Source organism: Macaca nemestrina, chromosome 18 (genome assembly GCF_043159975.1).
Source record: "Macaca nemestrina isolate mMacNem1 chromosome 18, mMacNem.hap1, whole genome shotgun sequence".
Classification (NCBI taxonomy): Eukaryota; Metazoa; Chordata; class Mammalia; order Primates; family Cercopithecidae; genus Macaca; species Macaca nemestrina.
This window is the reverse complement of record NC_092142.1, coordinates 74,457,211-74,482,599: the sequence shown is the minus strand read 5'-3', so window position 1 is coordinate 74,482,599 and position 25,389 is coordinate 74,457,211. Positions and strand designations below refer to the sequence as shown.

General features: G+C 44.4%; 1 protein-coding gene across 5 annotated transcripts in view; it reads left to right on the top strand.

Moving 5' to 3' along the window:
- Window positions 1-15,624, top strand: part of LOC105491260 (adenosine deaminase tRNA specific 1) — a 29,158-nt gene extending 13,534 nt beyond the window's left edge. For all 5 annotated transcript variants that reach the window (XM_011757469.3, XM_011757471.2, XM_011757470.2 and 2 more), the window contains 4 exons: window positions 1,936-2,081; window positions 2,599-2,698; window positions 7,982-8,068; window positions 11,434-15,624. In XM_011757469.3, the coding sequence (XP_011755771.2) occupies window positions 1,936-2,081; window positions 2,599-2,698; window positions 7,982-8,068; window positions 11,434-11,566 (466 nt within the window). In that variant the 3' untranslated portion in view covers window positions 11,567-15,624. The remainder of the gene's footprint in view (window positions 1-1,935; window positions 2,082-2,598; window positions 2,699-7,981; window positions 8,069-11,433) is intronic.
- Window positions 15,625-25,389: the final 9,765 nt, after the last annotated feature.

Genomic DNA, 25,389 nt, shown 5'->3' with positions numbered 1-25,389 from the left:
AGAAATGAAAACACATTCACACAAGTAGGCCGGGTACAGTAGCTCATGCCTATAATCCTAGCATCTTGGGAGGCCAAGTCAGGCAGATTGCTTGAGTCCAGGAGTTCAAAACCCACCTGGGCAACATGAGGAAACCCTGTCTCTACAAAAAATACAAAACTTAGCCGGGCATGGTGGCACGCACTTGTAGTCCCATCTGCATGGGGAGCTGATGTGGGAGGATCACCAGAGCCATGGGAGGTTGAGGCTGCAGTGGACCATGATTGCAGCACTGTAATCCATCCTAGACAATAGAGACCCTGTCTCAAAAAAAAACAATGTATATATGTATATAACAAAAACCTGTACATAAATGTTCACAGCAGCATTATTCATAATAGACAGACAAATGTCCATTAGTGGATGAATGGATAAATCAAATGTGATATATCCATACAATGCACTATGATTCAGCCATAAAAAGGACTAAAGTACTGATACATGCTACAGCATGGATGAACTTGAAAACATAATGCTAAGTGAAAGAAATCACATATTATATAATTTTATTTATGTGAAATATCTCTAACACGCAAATCCATAAAGACATAATAGCTTAGTGGTTACCACGGGCTAGGTGCTGTGGCTCACGCCTGTAATGTCAGCACTTTGGGAGGCTGGAGTGGGAGGATTGCTTGAGCCCAGGAGTTCAAGACCAGCCTAGGCAATATGGCAAAACCCCATCTCTACAAAAAATTTAAAAATTAGTCGGACATGGTGGCGCATGCCTGTAGTCTCAGCAACTTGGGAGGCGGAGGTGGGAGGATCGCCTGAGAAGTTGCAGTGAGCCAAGATCATGCGACTGCACTCCAGTCTGAGCAACAGACACCCTATCTCAAAAAGGGAAAAAAAAAAGATTTAAGTGGTTTCCAGGGAATAGAGAGTGAATGCTAATAGCTACGAGGTTTCTTTTTGGGGTGATGAAAATTCCTTAAATTACGTTACCATGATAGTTGTGCAGTTCTATGAATATACTAAAAACAATCGAATTATCCACTTTAAATGGGTAAATTTTATGGTATGTGAACTATATCCCTATATATATATATTTTTTTTTTAAAGGCAGCCCTAGGCACTGTACCCAGGATGTTTTCTGTTTTTCCTATTCTGGTACTTGCAGTTGCTATCTGCTTCATTCTAGACCAGCATCATGTTGGCACCTAGTTTGTTCAAAGATACAAGAGAAAAAAATGAAGCTTTTATTTATTTTTATTTTTATTTTTTTTATTTTTTTTTTGAGAAAGAGTCTCGCTCTGTTGCCCAGGCTGGAGTGCAGTGGCGCGATCTCGGCTCACTGCAAGCTCCGCCTCCCAGGTTCAGGCCATTCTCCTGGCTCAGCCTCCCGAGTAGCTGGGACTACAGGCATCCGACACCACACCTAGCTAGTTTTTTGTATTTTTAGTAGAGACGGGGTTTCACCGTGTTAGCCAGGGTAGTCTCGATCTCCTGACCTCGTGATCCGCCTGCCTCGGCCTCCCAAAGTGCTGGGATTACAGGCATGAGCCTCCGCGCCCGGCCTGAAGCTTTTATATTATAGGATAATTTTGGGTTTTGGTGTGTTTGAAGAATTCCCTAGGAAGCAGGTGCCAACACAGTAATGTTTCTGCTTAAACTTTTCAAGTTTCTCAAAGCCTGTATCAGGAATGGAGTTTGATGTTACATCCCTGAAGGGTGTTGACTTGATTCTTTGTTATCCGTTCAGAATGAGGGAGAAGCATCTTCTTCCAGCCATGAGGTTCTTGCAATCTTGATTCTATTCTGGAACACTGTCTGCCCAAATAAATAAACAAATCCCCACACCTGCTGAGGCTCGGGGTGATGATGTGAGCCACAATCCTAGATACTGTTTTCTCTAGGCTTGCGCCTAAACTGAATGCATTTTCCCTCCACATTTAGGTGTCAGAATGTATCTGCTTTACCAAAAGGCTTTGGAGTTCAAGAACTAAAAATACTGCAGTCAGATTTACTATTTGAACAGAGCCGCTGTGCAGTACAGGCCAAAAGGGCTGACAGCCCAGGTCGACTTGTTCCTTGTGGGGCAGGTAAGAGATCCAGGTTAGACCTGCCCTGGAATAACTGCTCCCCTGACTGAAAGTGGCCTCGGAGGGTCCACATCCTCCCAGCCTAGGAAGGCAGTTCACCACTCTAGTGGCCAGTAGTGTGAGCTTTAGAGACACCCATACTAGGTCAGGTTTATGCTCTTGTGACCCCTGGCATGTTATTTACCTTCCCTTGGCCTCAGTTTCTTTGTCTTCAGATTAGAAGAATATCATTTATCAGGGTTATTGGGAAGATTCAGTGAGAAATTCTATTTAATGGATTTACTCTGTGCCCAGCAAATAAATCCTCAGTGATTGTTAACTATCATAATAATAATGAATTATGAACCACTTAGGCTACTATACCCTGGAGGCCAAGCATCCAAGTAGCAGTCGTTGCCGGTGACATCATATCCAGCTCTCATGGGTCTGTAGAGTCAGAGAAATATTTTTATTAAAGTACTTCTGACATTCACAGGAAATTGAAGAGTTTTAACCCTAGACTCTTACCTTTTCATAGCCATCAGCTGGAGTGCAGTTCCTGAGCAGCCTTTGGATGTTACTGCCAATGGCTTTCCACAGGGAACAACGAAGAAAACAATTGGAAGTCTTCAGGCAAGGTACAGCATATTGGGGCCGGAGATGGTGGCTGTGAACTCACACTTTACCACTATCTAATTCTAGAACATTTTTATTACCCCAAAAAGAACAACTATACCCATTAGCCGTCACTACCTATCTATCCCTCGCTCTCCTCAACCCTAGGAAACCTCTAATTTACTTAATTTACTGCCTGTCTCCGTGGATTTGTCTATTCTGGACATTTTCTATCGTTGGAATCATATAGTATATGACCTTTTGTATCTGGCATTTTTCACTTAGCATGGTGTTTTGGAGGTACATCCATGAGGTAGCTGTATCAGTATTTCATTACTGTTCATGACCTGAGTAATATCCCATAGTGTGGATATACCACATTTTGATTGCCATTCATTCATGGGTGGACTTTCAGGTTGTATCACTCTTTGGCTATTGTGAGTAGTGCTGCTATGCAGAACTATGAACATTTCATGCTCCACTTTTTGCATGGCCATATGTTTTCAATTTTCTTGGGTGTACCTAGGAGTAGTAGTACTGGGTCATATGGTAATTGTTATGTTTAACTTTTTGAGGAACTGCTAAACTGTTTTCCTTAGCAGCTGTACCATTTTACGTTCTACCAGCAATCTATAAGAGTTCCAATTACCCTGAATCCTTTACAACACTTGTTATTGTCTTTTTTATTATAGTCATTCTAGTGGGTGTGAAATGGTATCTCATTACAGTCTTTTTTTTTTTTTTGAGATGTAGTCTTGTTCTGTCTCCAAAGCTGGAGTGCAGTGGCGAAATCTCGGCTCACTACAACCTCTGCCCCCTGGGTTCAAGCAGTTCTCCTGCCTCAGCCTCCCTAGTAGCTAGAATTACAGGCATGCACTACCACACCGGCTAATTCTTATATTTTTAGTAGAGAGGGGTTTTGCCATGTTGGCCAGGCTGGTCTCAAACCCCTGACCTCAGGTGATCCGCCCTCCTCAGCCTCCCAAAATGCTGGGATTACAGGTGTGAGCCATCTCGCCCGGCCTCGTTGATTTGTATTTCCCTAATGACAAATGGTGTTTAGCATCTTTTTATGTACTTATTAGCCATCTGTCTCTCTACAGCCTCCCAAGTAGCTGGTACTACAGATGCCCGCCAGCACGCCCCGCTAATTTTTTTTGCGTTTTTAGTAGAGACGGGGTTTCACTATGTTGGCCAGGCAGGTCTTGAATTCCTGACCTCGTGATCTGCCCACCTTGGCCTCCCAAAGTGCTGGGTTACAAGCGTGAGCCACCGCACCTGGCCTATAACTGGTAGTTTTCGAGTGTTCACTTATTGAGGTCTTCTTTCATAAAGTTCAGTAAGTTTTATAGCTTTCTTATATAAATCTGTCACATCTTGTATTAGATGTGTTCCCTGAATGTATATTAGTTATCTGTTTCTACGTGACAGATTGCCCCCAAAATAACAGCTTAAAACAACAATATACATTTATTATTTCACATAGTTTATGTGGCTCTGGAATTGAGGAGGAGCTTAGCTAAGTAATTGTGGCCCAGCAGTTTATGAAATTGTGGTCTGTTATGGCAGCCACGGCTGCAGTCATCTGAAGACTTGACTGGGGCTCAAAGATCCAGTTCCAAAATGGTTCCCTCGCATGGCTGACAGGTCAGCGTCAGCTGTTGGCAGGAGGTTTCAGTTCCTTATAACAAGGGCCTCTCCACAAGGCTACCAGGGTATTCAGCTTCACGACCCAGTGGCTGGCTTCCCCCAGAACAGGCAATCCAGGAGAGCAAAGCTGAAGCCAGTGTCTTTCATGACCTAGCCTCAGAAGCCACAGTCTACCTGTAATGTCTTAATGGTTATTCAGATCAGCCCTGTTAAGTGTGGGAGGGGACTGCAAAGGGGCATGAATACCAGGAGGCAAGAATCACTGGAGACCATTCTGGAGTTTGGTTATCACAGGTGCTATTTTTAGGTAGCTTTTTATCCCATTTTCTGGTTATTGCTGTTGCAATTAAGCTTTTGTTCCTCTTTGTGGCAATTACTGTTGGTTGCTAGATAAAAACACTAACCTTACCATTATCACTAGAATAATAATTCTACTCCTATAATCCCAGCACTTTGGGAGGCTGAGCTGGAGGATTTGCTTGAAGCCGGGAGTTCGAGACCAGCCTGGGCAACAAAATGAGACCCCCCCCATCTCTAAAAAAACAAACAATAGCAACAACAACAAAACCCCAAAAGAATAATAATTCTACCAATTTGTCTGGGAATTCTTTTGGGATTTGTGGAGTTTTTTTTGTTGTTGTTTTTTGGGGTTTTTTTTGAGACAGTTTCACTCTTATTGCCCAGGCTGGAGTGCAGTGGCACAATCTCAGCTCACTGCAACCTCTGCCTCCCAGGTTCAAGCAATTTTCCTGCCTCAGCCTCCCGAGTAGCTGGGATTATAGACACCTGCCATCACGCCCAGCTAATTTTTTGTATTTTTAGTAGAGATGGGATTTTGCCATGTTGGGCAGGCTGGTCTTGAACTCCTGACCTCAGGTGATCCAGCCGCCTCAGCCTCCCAAAGTGCTGGGGTTACAGATATAAGCCACCACACCCAGCCTCTTTTGGGACTTTTTAAATGTAGACCATCATGTACAAATACAGCTGACTTTTCAACAATGTGGGTGTTAGTGGTGCCAACCCCTCTTGCAGTCAAAAATCTGCATGTAACTTTTGGCTCTCCAAAAACATCAAGCCTGTTTTTGACCAGAAGCCTTGACATAAACAGTCAATTAACACATATTATGTATGTTATGTGTATTATATATGTATTCTTACAATAAAGCAAACTAAAGAAAATAAAATGTTATTAAGAAAATCATAAGGAATAGGCCAGCCGCTGTGGCTCACATCTGTAATCCCAGCACTTTGGGAGGCTGAGGCAGACAGATTACTTGAGGTCAGGAGTTAAAGACCAGTCTGGCCAACATGGCGAAACCTTGTCTCTACTAAAAATACAAAAATTAGCTGGGCTTGATGGTGCGCGCCTGTAATCCCAGCTACTTGGGAGGCCAAGGCAGGAGAATTGCTTGAACATAAGAGGCAGAGGTTGCAGTGAGCCGAGATCACACCACTGCACTCCAGCCTGGGCCACAGAGTGAGACTCCATCTCAAAAAAAAAAGAGAGAAAAGCATAAGGAATAGAAAATATATTTATTCATTAAGTGGAACTGGATCATGATAAAGGTCTTTATCTTCATCATCTTCATGTTGAGTAGGCTGAGGGGAGGAGGAGAAGAGGAGGCTTTGGTCTTACTATCTCAGGGATTGCAGAGGCAGAAGAAAATCTGTGTGTAAGTGGACCCACACAGTTCAAGCCTGTGTTGTCCAAGGGTCAACTGTAGTGTTTCTTTCCAATCTTCTGTTCCTTTTATTTATTTATCTTACGTTACTGTGTTGACTAGAACTGACAGTATCAAAATCATCTGCAGATGATGACTTGATTTTTGTTTTTCACTTCTCTTTCTTTTTTGTTCTGCTGGCCAGAACCTTCTGTATAATGTTGAATAAAAGCAGTGATAGCAAGTACCCCTTGTCCTATTCCTGATTTTAAGGACATATATTTGCTATAGATTTTTTATAGTTGCCCTTTATAAATGTAAGTACTTTTCCCGAGTCCTAGTTTGCCAAAAGGTTTTTAATAATTCAAAGGATGTTGAATTCTACCAAATGCTTTCTTTGCATATATTTTTCCCATAGTTATATATATGTACGTGTGTGTGTGTGTGTGTGTGTGTGTATATATATTTTTTTTTTTGAGACAGAATCTCTGTCACCCAGGTTGGAGGGCACTGGCACAGTCTCGGCTCATTGCAACCTCTGCCTCCTGGGTTCAAGTGATTCTTGTGCTTCAGCCTCCTGAGTAGCTGGAATTACAGGCATGCACCACCAGTCCCAGCTAGTTTTTGTATTTTTAGTAGAGACAGGGTTTTACCATGTTAGCCAGGCTGGTCTTGAACTCCTGACCTCAGATGATCTGCTCACTCACCTCAGCCTCCTAAAGTGCTGGGATTACAGGCATGAGCCACCATGTCTGGCCATCTCTAATTATATTATTTTTCTTTAATTTGTTCATGAGAGTTCCATTAATTTTTGCTTTGTTTTCATGCTAAAATGGCCTCATTTTCCTGAGTGCCAGCAGCCACTCCAGCTAAGGCCTTGGGAGAGCAGTGTCTGAGGGCTCAGGGTTCCCCTTTAAGCAGCAGTTCCTGAAGCAGGCTGGGTTCCAGCCAGGTAAGGGAGATTTTGTGCAGACTCCATAATTCCCTATTTCACATGTACCAGTTACGATCATGGTGTCCACGCTGAGGGTGCAATCTGCTGGGATGATGCAGGGTGTGTACCATTTATGGTCATGGTATTCATGCTGAGGGTGCGATCTGTTGGTCTGCTGGGGTGATACAGGGTGTGTAGCAGTTATGGTCACAATGTCCATGCTGAGGGTGCGATCTGCTGGTCTGCTGGGGTGATGCAGGGTGTGGACCAGTTATGGTCACTGTGTCCACGCTGAGGGTGCGGTCTGCTGGTCTGCTGGGGTGATGCAGGGTGTGGACCAGTTATGGTCACTGTGTCCACGCTGAGGGTGCGGTCTGCTGGTCTGCTGGGGTGATGCAGGGTGTGGTGTGTGAAAGAGAGACTGCACGTTGTTGGTACACACAGCATTTCCCAGTTTCTAGATGCAGCTCGTGAATTGTGTACATGAGGGAAAAGAAGGCAACCACGAAGGCCTGGGTGGGCTCATAAAGAATCAACACTCACTTCCTTAAGTATTCCAAACCATGACCTCCACCCAGAATTGTGTTGTTTAGGAGCAAACGCTTGGTCTCTAAAGGCTGTGATGCCCATGGCAGGAGTCCGGGGATTCTGCCTCAGGCGGCTCGTCCAAGTGGATTTTATATTGACGATTCACACAGGGAACAGCACTCATGTCTCAAACAAAGCTTTCGATTTCTTGTAAACCCATAGGGGCCAGCTCCCTTGAAAGGAGGTAGCCAGAAGTGTCTTACAGATATCCTGGGGCAAAATTTTGTAATTGCACCTCAGGGTACCCGTTTGGGCTTGTCACTTTAATGATCCCACCGCTGATGACATTTCTTAAGGTTAGACTCATTTTTGTACCTCACTCTAATCAGACATCCAGGTCTGGATTTTCTCCTCACCAAATACAAGTGAAATCTTCAAACCTAAAAACCATGTGAAGCCTGGCATCTTTGTGATAGGGGCTTGGAACATACTAAACACTTAATAAATCGTCTTTGCCTTCTTTTTCCAAACAGATCCCAAATCAGCAAAGTGGAACTGTTTAGATCATTCCAGAAGCTGCTTAGCAGAATTGCAAGGGACAAGTGGCCAGACTCCCTCAGGTGATGCTATTGACCTATGTTTTCTCATATTTAGGAAGACATCTGTTTTGATTCTGGCTTCTGAGTAGCAAGAAGCTTTGGCAGGAGTAGTGGTTCAGCAAGCCTGTGGCACTTATTGTTGACGACAAGTTCTTCTTTCCCCATAGCTCTCTTTGCAGATACATGCATGATCTGAGATGCAGAGGATGGGTAGTTTGGTGGTATAGAGTTATAAAAAACTAAGGATAGAACTGGGGCTTGGCCATTCCAGACCCTCCTTTGATTCCACCTCTAGATGGAGATCACTGTGGAAATGGGAGTGTTCTAAGAGCAATATATTCTGTTACAAGTGTTACTCTCCTCTTTTCCTTTTGAACTTGCAGCTCCATGACTTAAATTGCTCTTCAAACAAAAACGTAGAGAACTTTAAAACCACTCTTGGGAACAAGTAGGTGGGTGCAGTGACGTTCTGACAGTGACCATCTAGAGTTAGGTGAAGTCTCACAGGTTAAAGAGGGCCCCAAACCACCCATACTTCTGACCAACTGGCTGCAAATTTGAGTGTCTCCACTCCCCCTCATGTTCAGTTATTCACTAGAACATCTCTCAGAACTCAGAAAAGCACTATAGTTGCCATTAAAAGTTTTATTATGAAGGCTACAGATCAGTACTAGCCAAAAGGAGAGAGATATAGTAAGGGATATAGTCAGATATGTGAGGGTCCCAAAGGCACAGCTTCCATGTCCTCAGGACACATCACCTTCCCAGCACATTGCTGTCCGTCACCAACCAGGAATCTCACTCAGACATCAGTGTCCAAAGTTTTTGTTGGAGTTTCATTAGCTATTATGATTGATTGAATTATTGGCCACATGATGTGATTGAACTTAATCTCCAACCCCCTCCTCTCCCAAGAGGTCAAACTGATATCACGTGTCTCAGAGCCCTAATTCTCTACGTGGCTGGTCTTTCTGGCATGACCAGTATCATCCTGAAACTATCTCGGGGGCCCACCATGAGTTACCTGGTCAAACATAAACTCACATGTGATCAGAGAGATCTGCCATGCATGACAAAGACACTTCCAGAAACTCCAAAGTTTAGAGGTTCCCAGGAACTGGTGACAAAGACCAAGTGAATCCTTCATTATATGCCAGTGGGGAAAGTAAGGAGTAGCTAGAAGCTTCTATATGAAGAGGCTAGGCCGGGCGCGGTGGCTCAAGCCTGTAATCCCAGCACTTTGGGAGGCCGAGGTGGGTGGATCACGAGGTCAGGATATCGAGACCATCCTGGCTAACACGTGAAACCCCGTCTCTACTAAAAAAATACAAAAATTAGCCGGGAGCGGTGGCGGGCGCCTGTAGTCCCAACTACTCGGGAGGCTGAGGCAGGAGAATGGCGTGAACCCGGGAGGCGGAGCTTGCAGTGAGCTGAGATCCGGCCACTGCACTCCAGCCTGGGGGACAGAGCGAGACTCCGTCTCAAAAAAAAAAAAAAAAAAAAAAAAAAAAAAAAAATGAAGAGGCTGGCCACTTGTCATCACCATCACGCATACTGAAGTGATGCATCTGTGGTCAGTTGGCTTCTTTCTTGGATTTCCATATATTCTATATGTCAAATCTGAATTGAGGTAAGGAGATACTTCTAAGACAGAGTTTTGCTCCTGTTAACCAGGCTGGAGTGCAGTGGCGCAACCTCACCTCACTGCAACCTCTGCCTCCCCAGGTTCAAGTGATTTTCCTGCCTCAGTCTCCAGAGTAGCTGGGATTATCGGTGCATGCCACCACGCCTGGCTAATTTTTTGTATTTTTAGTAGGGATGGGGTTTCACCATGTTGACTGACCAGGCTGGTCTTGAACTCCTGACCTCAGGTGATCCACCCGCCTCAGCCTCCTAAAGTGCCAGGATTACAGACGTGAGCCACCATGCCCGGCATGTTTGTTTGTTTGTTTTTGAGACAGGGTAGCTGAGATGATTAAGGGAAGTGTTGCATATGACCAAGAGCCTAGTTTGCAGTAGGGTTTTGATAACTGGTAGTTACTTTTTTTTTTTTTTTTGAGACAGTGTCTTGCTCTGTTGCCCAGGCTATGTAATACAGTGGCACAATCTTAGCTTACAGGAACCTCCGCTTCCCATGTTCAAGTGATTCTCCTGCCTCAGCCTCCCGGGTAGCTGGGACTACAGGCGCCTGCCACCATGCCCAGCTAATTTTGTATTTTTAGTAGAGATGGGGTTTCACCATGATGGTAAGGCTGGTCTCAAACTCCTGACCTCAGAGGATCCGCCCGCCTCGGCCTTCCAAAGTCCAAAGTGCTGGGATTACAGGCGTGAGCCACCATGCCTCACCTGGAAAACTTTTAAATCAAAAAAGTAGACAATTATTTTTATTTTCTCTGATTCCACTAGGACCATAGAAACCTAGAATTCTGTTCATTCTTAACTGTTTTAATTCACGTTGCTGTGTCATGAATTCCCTACAAAGGAGACAGAGTTGCTCTAGGAAAGTGTCAGAAGTCAAAATAAAAATGTAAAGACAAATCTCTAAATTTAATGTTTTATTTGGGATATAAGAATTGAAATTCAAGACATGCACAGACTGGGTGGTCTTCAGTATGTCTGAAGAACAAAGGGAAAGTTAGAGGCTTTATTTTTCAAAAAAGAAATGTAACATATTGTTCAAGAAAGTTCGGCCGGGCGCGGCGGCTCAAGCCTGTAATCCCAGCACTTTGGGAGGCCGAGACGGGCGGATCACGAGGTGAGGAGATCGAGACCATCCTGGCTAACACGGTGAAACCCCGTCTCTACTAAAAAAAAAAAAATACAAAAAACTAGCAGGGCGAGGTGGCGGGCGCCTGTAGTCCCAGCTACTCGGGAGGCTGAGGCAGGAGAATGGCGTGAACCCGGGAGGCGGAGCTTGCAGTGAGCTGAGATCCGGCCACTACACTCCAGCCTGGGCGACAGAGCCAGACTCCGTCTCAAAAAAAAAAAAAAAAAAAAAAAGAAAGTTCGGCGGCACGAGTAAAGTTATGAGGAGCTGCCAAGTGACGGCATTGGGTAAAACTATTGTTAAAGTCTGCAGCAAGTTGGTTCAGTAGCTGTTAGATAAAACTGGCAGGCAATTTTAGCAGCCAGGCTTGCAGAGAATGCATTCTTGGAGCAATGTTATGCACCCTGAGTGCTTTTTACCCCTGGCTTCTCGCCTCTGTTTTAGTTGAGTATGACAAGAATAAAGTAGTTTGTGTGATCCACTTTCACAAAAGCATACTGAACTCCTCTTCCTAAGTCTCTCATTACAAGTCTGTCCAGTTGCTTGCTCAGGTGTCTGGTGGCCCCCAGGGTGTGCTATTCAGTAAGAATCTGTGTATTTGGTGGCCTGTGTGCATTAGGGTGCAGAAGCTGGATACCTACCAAGATTACAAGGAGGCTGCGTCCTCTTACCAGGAAGCCTGGAGCACACTCCGGAAGCAGGCGTTTGGATCCTGGATCAGAAACCCACCGGATTATCACCAGTTCAAGTGAGAAGGAAATGTTTGCTCTGGTAGCAGGACCCTTCATCCTGAACTGCCTTCCTTCACACAGGACAAGTCTTAGCTTTTTTGGTGGTTAAATCAGGGAATATTCTTTCTGAACACTGCATCTCTGTTGTGTAATACAGATGGAATCTGGAACTTAGAGCAGGTTATACTTGATTGAAGTAGCTCTCTGCTAAAATGGCATCTCACTAATGCCCTCGCTGTCTGACTTCCATTGTGTTTTATTGCTTCTCTAAAATATGAAATCAGGGTTTGGAACATGATGCTTTAAAAGTACTCCACAGCAGCTCTGTTTTATGGGTTCCTACATTGATTCAGCAAATATTTATTGAGCTGAAATGATGTTTGACACTCTGCAAGTTTTACAGCTTTGCCTAGCATAGCGAACATATATTTTGTATTCCCAGCCTTTCTTCCTTCGGGGAGCCATTCTTTTCCCATTCCTGAGTGATCCTGCTCTGTGCCTCAGACTTGGCTGAAGCTAACCTTACTCCCTGGCTCTAGGAATAGCCTGTGAGCCAGCCCTGGACTGCCCTGGAATTGTTCTCAGAGGTATCAGGAAAGGCTGTCTGTTTTGATCTGGAGCTGTAAGAGTCATAATCGTGGGACTGCCGGTGGCCATCTTTTCCTACTACCTAGAGAAAGCCAGCAAAGAATTGAAGGCAACAAAGGAAACAGCCAAGAGAATCAAAGATCTAGTAACACTGTTTAGATGCCTGAAGCCAGTACCCACCCTAGACATCAATTATGTGAGACAAATTCCTATCGTTATTTTGATTAAGCCTGTTTGTGTTCGTTTTCTGACTTACAGTTGAAAGAATTCTGTCCAAAAAGCCACAAGGTGGCCAGGTGAGGTGGCTCAGGCCTGTAATCCCAGCACTTTGGGAGGCCAAGGCAGGCAGATCACTTGAGGTCAGGAGTTCAAGACCAACCTGGCCAACATGGGGAAACCCTGTCTCTACTAAAAATATAAAAACAAGCCAGGCATGGTGGTGTGCACCTTTAATCCCAGCTACTCGGGAGGCTGAGGCAGGAGAATTGCTTGAACCCAGGAGATGGAGGTAGCAGTGAGCGAAGATCTCACCACTGCACTCCAACCTGGGTGACAGAGTAAGACCCTATCTCAAAAAAAAAAAAGCCAAAGGCCCTACAGCAAATCAACAGTAGACCCAGCAGCCAATCCTGTTTTAACTAATGTTGAATGTTTAACACTCAACTTTAGACTTTGAATGATTGACTGAAAATGGAAGCTCCCATGTTGGGGTTACTCAAGATCCTTATTGGTTCTTCAGCATTTTGTGGCTATATTTTTTCATAACAGCTGTATTGAGATATAATTCACAGACCATAAAATTCACCCAACTAAAGTATATAATTTAAAAGTTATTAGGCCCAGCACGGTGGCTCACGCCTGTAATTCCAACACTCTGGGAGGCTGAGGCAGGTGGATCACCTGAAGTCAGGAGTTCAAGACCAGCCTGGCCAACATGATGAAACCCTGTCTCTACTAAAAATACAAAAATTAGCTGGGCATGGTGGTGCACACCTGTAATCCCAGCTACTTGGGAGGCTGAGGCAGGAGAATCGCTTGAACCTGGGAGGCGGAGGTCAGAGGTTGCAGTGAGCCAAGATCACGCCACTGTACTCCAGCCTAGGTGACAGAACAAGACTCTGTCTCAAAAAAAAAAAAAGTTTTTAGTATGTCCACAGAGTTGTGCAACCATCAATTTTAGAACATCTTCATCACAAATTTTGTGCCTGTAATAGTTTCCTAGAGCTGTTTCTTAACGAAGTACCACAAGCTGGGTGGCTTAAGACAACAGAAATGTATCCCTGGCCAGGTGCAGTGGCTCACGCTTGTAATCCCAGCACTTTGGGAGGCCGAGGTGGGCAGATCACGAGATCAGGAGATCAAGACCATCCTGGCCAACATGGGGAAACCCTATCGCTGCTAAAAATACAAAAATTAGCCAGGCATAGTGGTGCATGTCTATAGTCCCAGCTACTCAGGAGGCTGAGGCAGGAGAATCTCTCAAACCCAGGAGGTGGAGGTTGCAGTGAGCCAAGATCGTGCCACTGCACTCTAGCCTGGGTGACAGAGCAAGACTCTGTCTCAAAAAATAAAAAGAAATGTATCCCCTTTCAGTTCTGGAGGCTAGAAGTCCAAACAGGTTGTCGGTGGGGCTTCCGCTTCCTCTAAAAGCTTTAGGGCGGGGGCCCCCAGCCCCAGAGCCACAGATCATTACTTGTCTGTGGCCTGTTAGGAACCAGGTCACACAGCAGGAGGTAAGTAACGGGTGAGCACTCTTAAGTTTCATCTGTATTTACAGCCACCCCCCATCACTCACGTTACTACCTTAGCTCCTCCTCCTGTCATACCAGCGGTGGCATTAGATTCTTATAGGAGTGTGAATCCTATTGTGAACTGTGCATGCAGGGGATCTAGGTTGCACACTCCTTATGAGAATATAATGCCTGATGATCTGTCACTGTCTATCAGATGAGACTATCTAGTTGCAGGAAAACAAGCTCAGGGCTCCCACTGATTCTACATTATGGTGAGTTGTATAATTATTTCATCGTGTATTACGATTTAATAATAATAGAAATACAGTGCATAATAAATGTAATGCACTTCAGTCATCCCAAAACTATCCCCCATCCCCACCCCTAGATCTGTGGAAAAATTGTCTTCCATGAAACCAGTCCCTGGTGCCAAAAAGGTTGGGGACTGCTGCTCTAAGGAAGACTTTTTCGTGCCTCGGGGACTGCCGCTCTAAAGAAGTCTTTCGTGCCTCCTCCTTAGCTTCTGGTGGCTCCTGGCAGTCTTTGGCTTGTGGCTGCATCACTTCAGTTTCTCCCTCTGTCTTCACATGGCCTTCTTTCCTGTGTCTGTGTCTTTCCATGGCCTACTTATAAGGACCCCAGTAATTGAATTTAGGGCCTGCCCTAATCCAGTCTGATTTCATCTTAACTAACTATATCTGCAAAGACTCTATTTCTAACTAAAGTCACATTCTGAGGTTCCAGGTAGACATGAAGTTTTGGGGGATACCACTCAACCCATTGCAGAACCCATTAGCAGTCACTTCCCATTCCTCAACGCCCCTACCCCAGGGCAATCAGTAATCTACTTTCTGTCTCTTTGGATTTGTCTATTCTGAACATTTCATATAAATGGAATCGTATAATATGTGGTCTTTTGTGACTGGCTTCTTTCACTTAACATGTTTTCAAGATTTATAGTGTAGCATGAATCAGTACTTTATTACTATTTATGGAATAAAAATAGTCAGTTGTATGGATGTAAATGTTTTGTTTATCCAGTCATCAGTTGTTAGACATATGGGTTGTTTTCACTTTTTGGGTCTTGTACATAGGGTTGCTGTGAACATCTGTGTACAAGTTTTTGTGTGAGCATATATTCTGAAAATTTTTTTAAATTACAGAAATAATACATGTATGTCATAAGAAGTTATTCTTGAATGTTCTTCCATAAGAAATCCTTTTGGATAGGAAAGAAAGAAGGCCAGGAGCAGTGGCACCTGTAATCCTAGCACTTTGGGAGGCCAAGGTGGGTGGATAGCTTGAGGGCAGAAGTTCCAGACCAGCCTAGCCAACATGGCAAAACCCCATGACTACTAAAAATACAAAAATTAGCTGGGCGTGGTGGCACACGCCTGTAGTCACAGCTACTTGGGGGACTGAGGCACGAGAATTGCTTGAACCTGGAAGGCGGAGGTTTCAGTGATCTGAGATCATGCCACTGCACTCCAACCTGGGCGACAAAGTGAGTCTGTCTCAAAAAAAAAAAGCTGGGGGGCAATGACCAACATGGAGAAACCCTGTCTGTACTAAAAATACAAAAGTAGCTGGGCATGGTGGTACGTGCCTGTAATCCTAGCTACTCAGGAGACTGAGGCAGGAGAATTGCTTGAACCCAGGAGGCGGAGGTTGTGGTAAGCCGAGATCGCGCCATTGCACTCCATCCTGGGCAATAAGAGTGAAACTCCATCTCCAAAAAAAAAAAAAAAAAAGCAACAATATCACTACTTGAAGGCCAGGGTCTCCGATATTCTGCTTTAATCAATTTCTTTTCCCTGACCCCAAATCTCACATTATGACAGCAGTTAGGATACCTGGGCTGGCAGGAGCTTTTATCTAGAGGATGATGCATCTCTCTCTTTTATGAGACCTTATTTTAAAGGAAAAAGATTTACATTAAAACGTAAAAGGATAATGTCTTTTTATTCCTAAATTTTATGTTAAATTTGTACCCCCCAAAAAAACTCTAAGTGTAAAAAAAAAAAAAACAAATTTAGACTTCAGAATAGAGATTAGAAAAAAACCTGAAGGCTGGAGACCAAAGGCACCTTCACTTTGGACTACCTGTTTTCTCAAGAGCTAAAAGTGGTACTTAACCGTCCAGCATCCTACATTTTATTTTATTTTATTTTATTTTATTTTTTTATGTTATGTTATGTTATGTTATTTTTTTGAGATGGAGTCTGGTGCTCTGTTCCCCAGGCTGGAGTGCAGTGGCGCGATCTCGGCTCACTGCAAGCTCTGCCTCCTGGGTTCATGCCATTCTCCTGCCTCAGCCTCCCAAGTAGCTGGGACTACAGGCGCCCGCCACCACGCCCGGCTAATTTTTTGTATTTTTAGTGGAGACAGGGTTTCACTGTTTTAGCCAGGTTGGTCTCGATCTCCTGACCTCGTGATCTGCCCGCCTCAGCCTCCCAAAGTGCTGGGATTACAGGCGTGAGCCACCACGCCGGGCCTCATCATCCTACATTTTATTTTAATCTCTTAAAACCCAAGTTTAAAATCTCATCTATGCCTTAAAATCACATCTCTGCAATCTTAGCAGACTCTCAGATTTCATACATTTATAAAATTTGTTTTTACGGTTTCTTTTTTATTATTTCTAACGGCAGGTGAAAGGATTTTTTATTTTACTAATGTTTCTTAACCTATGTTTGGCTGATAACTGCTTCTCATTTTTAAATACATATTCTTTTTTGAACTTGTTATGGAAATTTTTAAATAGTCACAAATACAGACTAGCACAGCGAACTCCCCTGAACCATCACCCGAACTTAGCAAACGTCAGCTTTGTTGCTGCTCTTGTTTGATCTATTGCCTCGTCCCCTCCAACATTTTTTTTGACCATTTAAAGCAAATCCTAACCATCATATTTCACCTAACAGAATTAATATCTAATATGTAGTCTGCTCAGTTTTCCCATGTTGTCTCAAAAATGTATTTTGACTGTTTGTTATTTGGTTATTTGTTAAAATCTAAATAAGAGCCACATTGTGCATTTGATTGATAGGTCATTTGTCTCTCTAAATCTGTAACAGTTACCCTTTTTTTTCTGTGTTGAAAGGGGGGTTTTTTGTCCTGTAGTATTTCCTACATTTTGTATTTCACTGCTTATTTCCCCCCATTGTTGTTTAAAGGTTCCTATCTCCCCAATATTTCCTCTAAATGTGCAGTTACACATAGAGGCTTGATTAGATTCAGGTGCAGTTGATTTGACACGAGTGCTTCCTGAGTGACTCTGCATCTTTGTTTTGCATCGTGTGGAGAGGAACATGACATCTGGTGGTTCCACTTGCTGTGACTGAGCAATGGGGTCTGTGGTGTCAGTCTGGTCTTTTCCATTATAAAGTACCCCACCACCCTTCCACCTGATGGCTCTAGCAGCCGTGTCAGGAGTCCCTGAGACCACCCTCATGTTTGATGATTCACAAGATAGATTCACAGAACTCAGAAAAACTGTTATACACATCATTCCTGTTTATTTTAGTGAAAGGATACAGATTAAAATCAGCAAACAGAGAAGGCACATGAGCGAAGTCCAGCAGAAGACAAGCACAAGCTTCTAGTTGTACCCTCGATATGAGCGTTGCATGTTTGATTCTTTGACATGGGAGGGGACCTTGCTCATTTGGTGGAGAGATTGTTCTTCCTAGGGCTAGCCAATTCCTGGAGAGAATAAATGACTCACCTATGACTGTTCCTTTCATATGTAAACCAGCCAATCTGGAGCCCATACCCCAACCTGTCCTTTACAGGACGTTCATTCTCTAGGCCAATATGCCATACTCTGGGATATGCACCTGCCCTAATCACCACAGGGCCAGGTACCAAAAAGCTAGGGAAAGCCCCTAGGCCCCAGAGCCTGCTGAAATTATTCAAACTCGCCAGTCTGCTTACTCGGCCTCACCCCTTCCTTCCCATGGAAATAACAAGGCTCTTACTCCACTTGATCCCCTCATTCCCTCTGCCTCCGCACTGACCCTGGGCTTCCCAGTGTGGCTCCCTGTGGCATGCCATACCCCTTTTGGAATCTGTAAGTCTAACAAGCTTTCTTGTCAATGGCAGTCACCTGATCTGTTGCCCTCATCATACCTGAATAATAATAAAACCTATATTTTATATTTTTTTATCTTATTTTTTAGAGACGGGTGTCTTGCTCTGTTGCCCAGGCTAGTTTCAAATGCTTGAGCTCAAATGATCTTCCCACCTTGGCCTCCCACAGTGCTGGGATTAGAGGCATGAGCCACCATGTCAGGCCACCTAAAACCTATATTTTAAAACACTCCCCAGTGGTGTCACACAGACAGCACTTAATCCTCCCAGCAATGATGTATGGCAGTATGTGCCAGGTGTTGCCAATTATAGAAGCTCGTTGAGCCTTGGATGCTGCTAACATCGCATGATGCACAGGACAACTGCCCTGTCCCCACCCCCACTCCCCGCAAAGAATTATCTGGCTTAAAACGTCAGTCATGCTGAGGTTAAGAAACCCTGCTTCTAACAATTGTGTTTTAAAGTCACTTGAAATAGTTCCTCTCTAGTTATTGCTCCAAATCTGTACATAATTTTACTTTACTTTCAGTTTTTAGGGATGCCTTAAAAATTATGTAAAATGTTTGTATGATTCCCAAGTTGAAACTAGTTTGTTTTTGTTTTTTAAAAAAATAGAGATGGGGTCTCACTGTGTTGGCCAGGTTGGTCTTTAATTCCTGGCCTCAAACAATCCTCCCATCTTGGCCTCCCAGAGTGCTAGGATTACAGGCATGAGCCACCATGCCTGGCTAGAACTAGTTTTCTTTGAAGAAAGGTATATTCAGATGTCTTTCATCCTTGTCTCCTCCCTGGTTTTTTCCTTCCCTCTAACAGTAGCCATTTTTATTAGTTGTTGGCATATCATATATGCGACAATTTGTATTTTTGCCACTGTATCTTTTGGATAGTCTTAGAAGTGGGATTGTTTGGTCAAAGATTAAATAAACATATAATTTGCTTGATTTAAATATATCTTCTAAGTTCTGTTTCTAAATACAGTGAATCCAAAGAAAGCAAAGCACAGAACCCCATTACAACATGCCATTTCCATTAAAAAAGCATGAAAGAGGCCAAGTGCAGTGGCTCACGCCTATAATCCCAGCACTTTGGGAGGCTGAGGCAGGTGGATCACCCGAGGTTGAGAGTTCAAGACCAGCCTGACCAACATGGAGAAACCTCGTCTCTACTAAAAATACAAAATTAGCCGGGCATAGTGGCGCATGCTTGTAATCCCAGCTACTCGGGAGGCTGGAAAAAAAAAGCATGAAAGATAGGTAACTGTTTAGCTTGTATATACTAAAGTATCTATGAATCTACTTACAAGAAACCAATCATCAAACAGGACAAAGGATGGCCAGGGTCCAAGGAGTGGGAGGGAGACTTTTAACTTTATACCCTTTTAAAATGTTGAACCATGTTAATATATGCCTATTTTTTAAATAAATTTTTTAAATGAAATAAAAATTAATGGAAAAAGGTTTCTCTATTTTAAACTGCATTAACACCAGAAAACACATAGAGGCGATGTTGTATAGGCAAGAGGAATCTCACAAGCTGCTTTAGGCAGCTTAATTCCACAGAATTACTGTCTTGTGGAATTTGGCTCTTTCAGGGAGGTTTACACTTCGAGCCTTGCTGTTTATTCTGTGTCCATAAGTGGGTTCTAGTGTTACGACTGTGTTTCATAATTTGTATTTTCTTAATAATTTTCAAAAATTGGCTTGATTTAAATAATTGTGTGTATAGATTTCATGTAGTCATTTCTGCATAGGGTTAAATGCCTTGTTTTATGGAGTTGATCAGCGCCAAGCATGAGCTCACTGTCTGGGGAAAAGAGGCTGCTATGGAGATAATGACCGACCCTGGCTGCCAGTGCCTCTGGTCGGAAGAAATGCAAGCCCTGTCTGATTTGGTAGTGTCTGTGGCTGGGGGAAAGCTGCCTCCACCTGGACCTTGGCAAGACTTTTTGGATTTAAGACAGTGTTCTGAGCAAGCCTTAACCAAAAATTTCCAGCTCCTAAAACCCAGGTCCCTTCCTGGCTAGTTAAATGGCTTAGGACAGTGTTATCTTTTCAACTGCCACTGCCTCCTGAGATGGTGTCTGGGAAAGCCAGAGGAGCTGTTAAAATGGATCCCACCGCAACAGAAAAGCTATTGAAACCAGGAGACAGCTTCCAACTGGAAAAATACTTAGTATATAAGTGCTTACTTTCCAGAGCTCGAGCAGCTCTTCCCATAGGCAGTTATCCTGAAGGAATGGTTAGATACAGAAACAGCCAAGGAGACAGATATTTCAGACAAAGCACATTTATTTTCCAGAAAGAGTAGTTTTTTTAATACCACATATTGAAGAATTGTTGACCTTCACGTCCTATAAACATGAATCCTTTTAAACCTGAACGTGTCTGTATTGGGGCTGAGACTAACTTGCTGTAACACCGTCCAGATGAATCCAAAACAAATCTTTATACCTGTGGTCCAAAAGTGTTAGGGAAATTCTGTAAAGACTTAAGGGCTTCAGGCAAAGTTGTTTGAATTCAGTTTTTATTTCTTAAAACTGGGGATCCAAAATGAATCAAAAGGGACAAATATCATGAGTGGTGACTGCCTGATGTGGTGGGGGGTGGGGAGCAGGCAGTCGAGTAGAAAGAGGCCTCTGGAGGATGGAAACGTCCTGTGTTTTGATTGGAGCGTTGATTATACTGGTGTAAACATTTGTCCACGTTAAGTCTACACGTTAATATTCGTGTACTTTACATAATTATACCTCAATTTTAAAATGCAAAAAAACAAAAACATGGTCCTTACTACTTGGTGTAGTAGAATAAAACTGGACCTAGATACTCAAGCAGTTGTGTCCTAGTACCAGTTCTGCCACTAACTTCTATGTGGATGTGGGGAAAGTATTTAACCTCTGCTTATAACTTCTTATCTGTCCTACAAAATTAGATCGTCGCATTTAGGATGCTCAGTGTTTTTCAACTGTTAGGTAGGATTCTCATAAAAATTATTAATTGGATAGATAATACAAAGAAAAATTTTCTCTAGGAAACTGCCCACTGATGCTGTGACTACATATGGCCTCAGTCATGTTGGTGACAAGGGAAGGATGGAAATAACTCTTTTTTTTTAGACAGAGTTTCATTCTTGTTGCCCAGGCTGGAGCACAACGGTGCGATCTGGGCTTACCACAACCTCCACCTCCCGGGTTCAAGCGATTCTCCTGCCTCAGCCTCCCGAGTAGCCGAGATTACAGGCATGTGCCTAATTTTGTATTTTTAGTAGAGATGGGGTTTCTCCATGAAGGTCAGGCTGGTCTCGAACTCTCGACCTCAGGTGATCCTCCCGCCTCTGCCTGCCAGAGTGCTGGGATTAGAGGCATGAGCCACCATGCCAGCCTGAAAATAACTCTTGTCTCAATCTACTAACCTGGGCTCTGAATTTGGGTATGGATGTTTTGCCCCTCATTCCTATGAGCCAGTAGGGTTAGGAATCAGCTTTTAGAACAAGCCTGTCCAGCACTGCTTTTCAGTGACCAGATGCAGGAAAATGTCTCTGTGGGAGGAAAGGGAGTGGCAGAAAGTCACTCCAAGTGGGACCCAGGCTGCCAAATGTTGGTCTCCAGCACATGTTCCCTGTACTTTGGGCTCAGCTCCCGAAGGGGAAGAGCTCACAATGGAAACAGTGATGGCCATTTGCTCAGGCAGCCAAGAGAATGAAAAGCACATTGAAACTAAGCAGTGTCTCCACGGGGAGGTACGGTGGGACCCTTGCGGGTGAAACCAACCTGACAACAGAGCAGGATCACAGAGCCCATTCCCAGCATCTTTCTTCAGTTCAACAACAAGACCTTTCTGTGCAACCTCTCAAGAAAGCTCTGGGAAATGATACTGTGGGCAGTATTACTAAGCTTTACCCAACAATGGAGGCACGCTCAGTCCAGTTCACCCGTTTGCTCTGAATTCGATTTTGTTAACTGAAAGCAAAGAGCTTTTCTTAATGTAAGTTTCAGGACCTGCATCCCCTAACCCAAAGTTTCTTGAACTTCCCTGTTTATTGCTGCCTCTTGTGAACTGTTTTGACCTCCAGTGAATGCCTTTTCAGCTGGCATTTTCATGCTGTACTTTTGTTCTTCAACTTACCGAGTGCCACTGTGAATGTCCTTCTTTACTAACATGTCAGTAACTGCTGGGCTGTGAAGCCAGCTGACAGTGGGAGAAGGCAGCCTTGGGGTGATGGAGTGGCAAGTGCAGTTTAAACCAGCTCCGATGACAGTGCTCACTCACCTGTGCTAAAGCAGGTAGGTGGTGCAGCCTGGCTCTGTGCCTCCTTCATGAAAGATGAGAGCTGCTATGGTCTGAATATTTGTGTCCCCCGCAGATTCCTATGTTGAAATCGTAACTCCCAAAATTATGGTATTAGAGGTGGGGTCTTTGGGAGGTGATGGGGTCTTTGGGAGGTGATTAGGTCTTTGGGAGGTGATTGGGTCTTTCGGAGGTGATGGGGTCTTTGGGAGGTGATGGGGTCTTTGGGAGGTGATGGGGTCTTTGGGAGGTGATTAGGTCTTTGGGAGGTGATGGGGTCTTTGGGAGGTGATGGGGTCTTTGGGAGGTGATTGGGTCTTTCGGAGGTGATGGGGCCTTTGGGAGGTGATGGGGTCTTTGGGAGGTGATGGGGTCTTTGGGAGGTGATTGGGTCTTAAGAGCAGAGCCCAGACAGGCACGGTGGCTCACGCCTGTAATCCCAACATTTTGGGAGGCCAAGGTGGGTGGATCACCTGAGGTCAGGAGTTTGAGACCAGCCTGGCCAACACGGTGAAACCCCACCTCTACTAAAAATACAAAAATTCGCTGGGCGTGGTGGCAGGCGCCTGTAATCCCAGCTACACTGGAGGCTGAGGCAGGAGAACTGTTTGAACCTGGGAGAAGGAGGTTGCAGTGACCTGAGATTGCGCCATTGCACTCCAGCCTGGGTGACAAGAGCAAACCTCCGTCTCAAAAAAACAAAACAAAACAAAAAAACGTAGAGCCCTCATGAATGGGATTAGTGTCTTTATCAAAGGGACTCCAGAAATTCCTACCTCTTCCGCCATGTGAGGACACAATGAGAAGACGGCTGTCTATAAACCAGGAATCGGGCTCTCACTAGACACAAATCACGCCTTGATCTTGGACTTCCCGGCCTCCAGAATGGTAAGAAATAAAGCTAGATTGTTTATATACTATTCAGTCTGTGGTGTTTTGTTATAGCAGCCCAAACAACAAGGGCCCACATGGCTTAGTGTTTTGCTTGCATATACTTTGAGGGAATTATTTTCTAAAATAAGTGGGCCAAGCACGGTGGCTCACACCTGTAATCCCAGCACTTTGGGAGGCCAAGGTAGGCAGATCACTTAAAAGTCAGGAGTTCAAGACCAGCCTGGCCAACATGGTGAAACCCCACCTCTTTTAAAAATATAAAAATGAGCTGGGCGTGGTGGCAGGCACCTGTAATCCCAGCTACTCGGGAGGCTCTGGCAGGAGAATCTCTTGAACCTGGGAGGAAGAGGTGGCAGTGAGCCAAGATCACACCATTGCACTCCAGTCTAGGCGAAACTCTGTTTCAAAATAAAATAAAAACTAGGCCAGGCATAGTGGCTCACGCCTATAATTCCAGCACTTTGGGAGGCTGAGATGGGTGGATTACCTGCAGTTAGGAGTTCCAGACCAGCCTGGCTAACAAGGCGAAAACCCGGCTCTACTAAAAATACAAAAAGAAGCTGGGTGTGGTGGTGCATGCCTATAATCCTAGCTACTCAGGAGACTGAGGCACGGGAATCTCTTGAACCTGGGAGGCAGAGGTTGCAGTGAGCCGAGATCGCGCCACTGCACTCCAGCCTAGATGACAGAGAGAGACTCTCTCTCCAAAAAATAAAACATATTAAAACTAGCTGGGCGAGGTGGCACGCACCCGTAATCCCAGCTACTCAGGAGGCTGAGACAGGAGAATCATTTGAACCCAGGAGGCAGAGGTTGCATTGAGCCAAGATTGCACCACTTCACTCCAAGCTGAGCGACAGGGCAAGACTCTGTCTGAAAAATAAATAAATGATAGTGTGGGCCGGGCGCGGTGGCTCAAGCCTGTAATCCCAGCACTTTGGGAGGCCGAGGCGGGTGGATCACGAGGTCAGGAGATCGAGACTATCCTGGCTAACATGGTGAAACCCCGTCTCTACTAAAAATACAAAAAACTAGCCGGGCGTGGTGGCGGGCGCCTGTAGTCTCAGCTACTTGGGAGGCTGAGGCGGGAGAATGGCGTGAACCCGGGAGGCGGAGCTTGCAGTGAGCCGAGATCACGCCACTGCACTCCAGCCTGGGAGACACAGCGAGACTCCGTCTCAAAAAATAAATAAATAAATAAATAAATAAATAAATAAATAAATAAATGATAGTGTGTAGACTATAGTACAATGGTCACAAACCCAATCTTTTCAGGAGTAGGAAACTTAAGGCAGGTGGAATGAACTGGAACCATTTTTTTGTTGTTGTTCTAGCTGATTGTTGCTAGATCTTAAAAATTTTTTTCAGAAGCAAGAAAATTAAGTATTTATATACATGTCTGTGGACCACATTCAAACAAAGGCCTTTAATTCTCACTGTCTGGACTAGTAAAATAAAGATGGGTTTGGGCATTAGACCAAAGCGTGAATTTTGGCACCAGGATGTGCTAGTTGTGTGATGTTGGGTAGGTAACATCATTCTCAAAGTGTCAGTGTCCTCACCTTTGAAATGAGGGCAGCTCTGCCCACTTGGCAATGGGGTTGTGATAGGTATAGGAGGAGTGTCTACCACACATGCAGTGACTAGCACTTAGGAAACTCCAGCCAAGGTCGTCTGTCTGCCAGCTTCTAAGTGACTCCTTCCAATTTGCTAGTCCCAATTTCCAGAGCTTTTGCTAATAAACATGACTGTCCTCGGGGCAAGCTTATTGGGCAGATGTTTGTAGAGTGTCATGCTGCACACCAGGTGTCTGCACATGTGTTTGTCTACACCCCTCCATCCCACATCGGGAAGCAACAGCTTCAGGTGAAGGAGCAAAGCTGTTGATCACAGAGGTGTATGTGGATCCTCCTACCTAACTGTGGCTTTGCTTCCTCAGTGTCAGCCACCAGGATTAGTTTTAGGTATGTTAGGCCGTTCTTGCATTGCCAAAAAGAAATAGCTGAGACTGGGTAATTTATAGGAAAGGACATTTGGCTGGGCATGGTGGCTTACACCTGTAATCCTAGCACTTTGAGAGCCCAAGGCCAGTGGATCCTGGAGGTCAGGAGTTCAAGACCAGCCTGACCAACATGGTGAAACTCCGTCTCTACTAAAAATACAAAAAAAATTAGCCAGGCGTGGTGGTGGACACCTGTAATCCCAGCTACTTGGGAGGCTAAGGCAGGAGAATCACTTAAACCTGGGAGGTGGA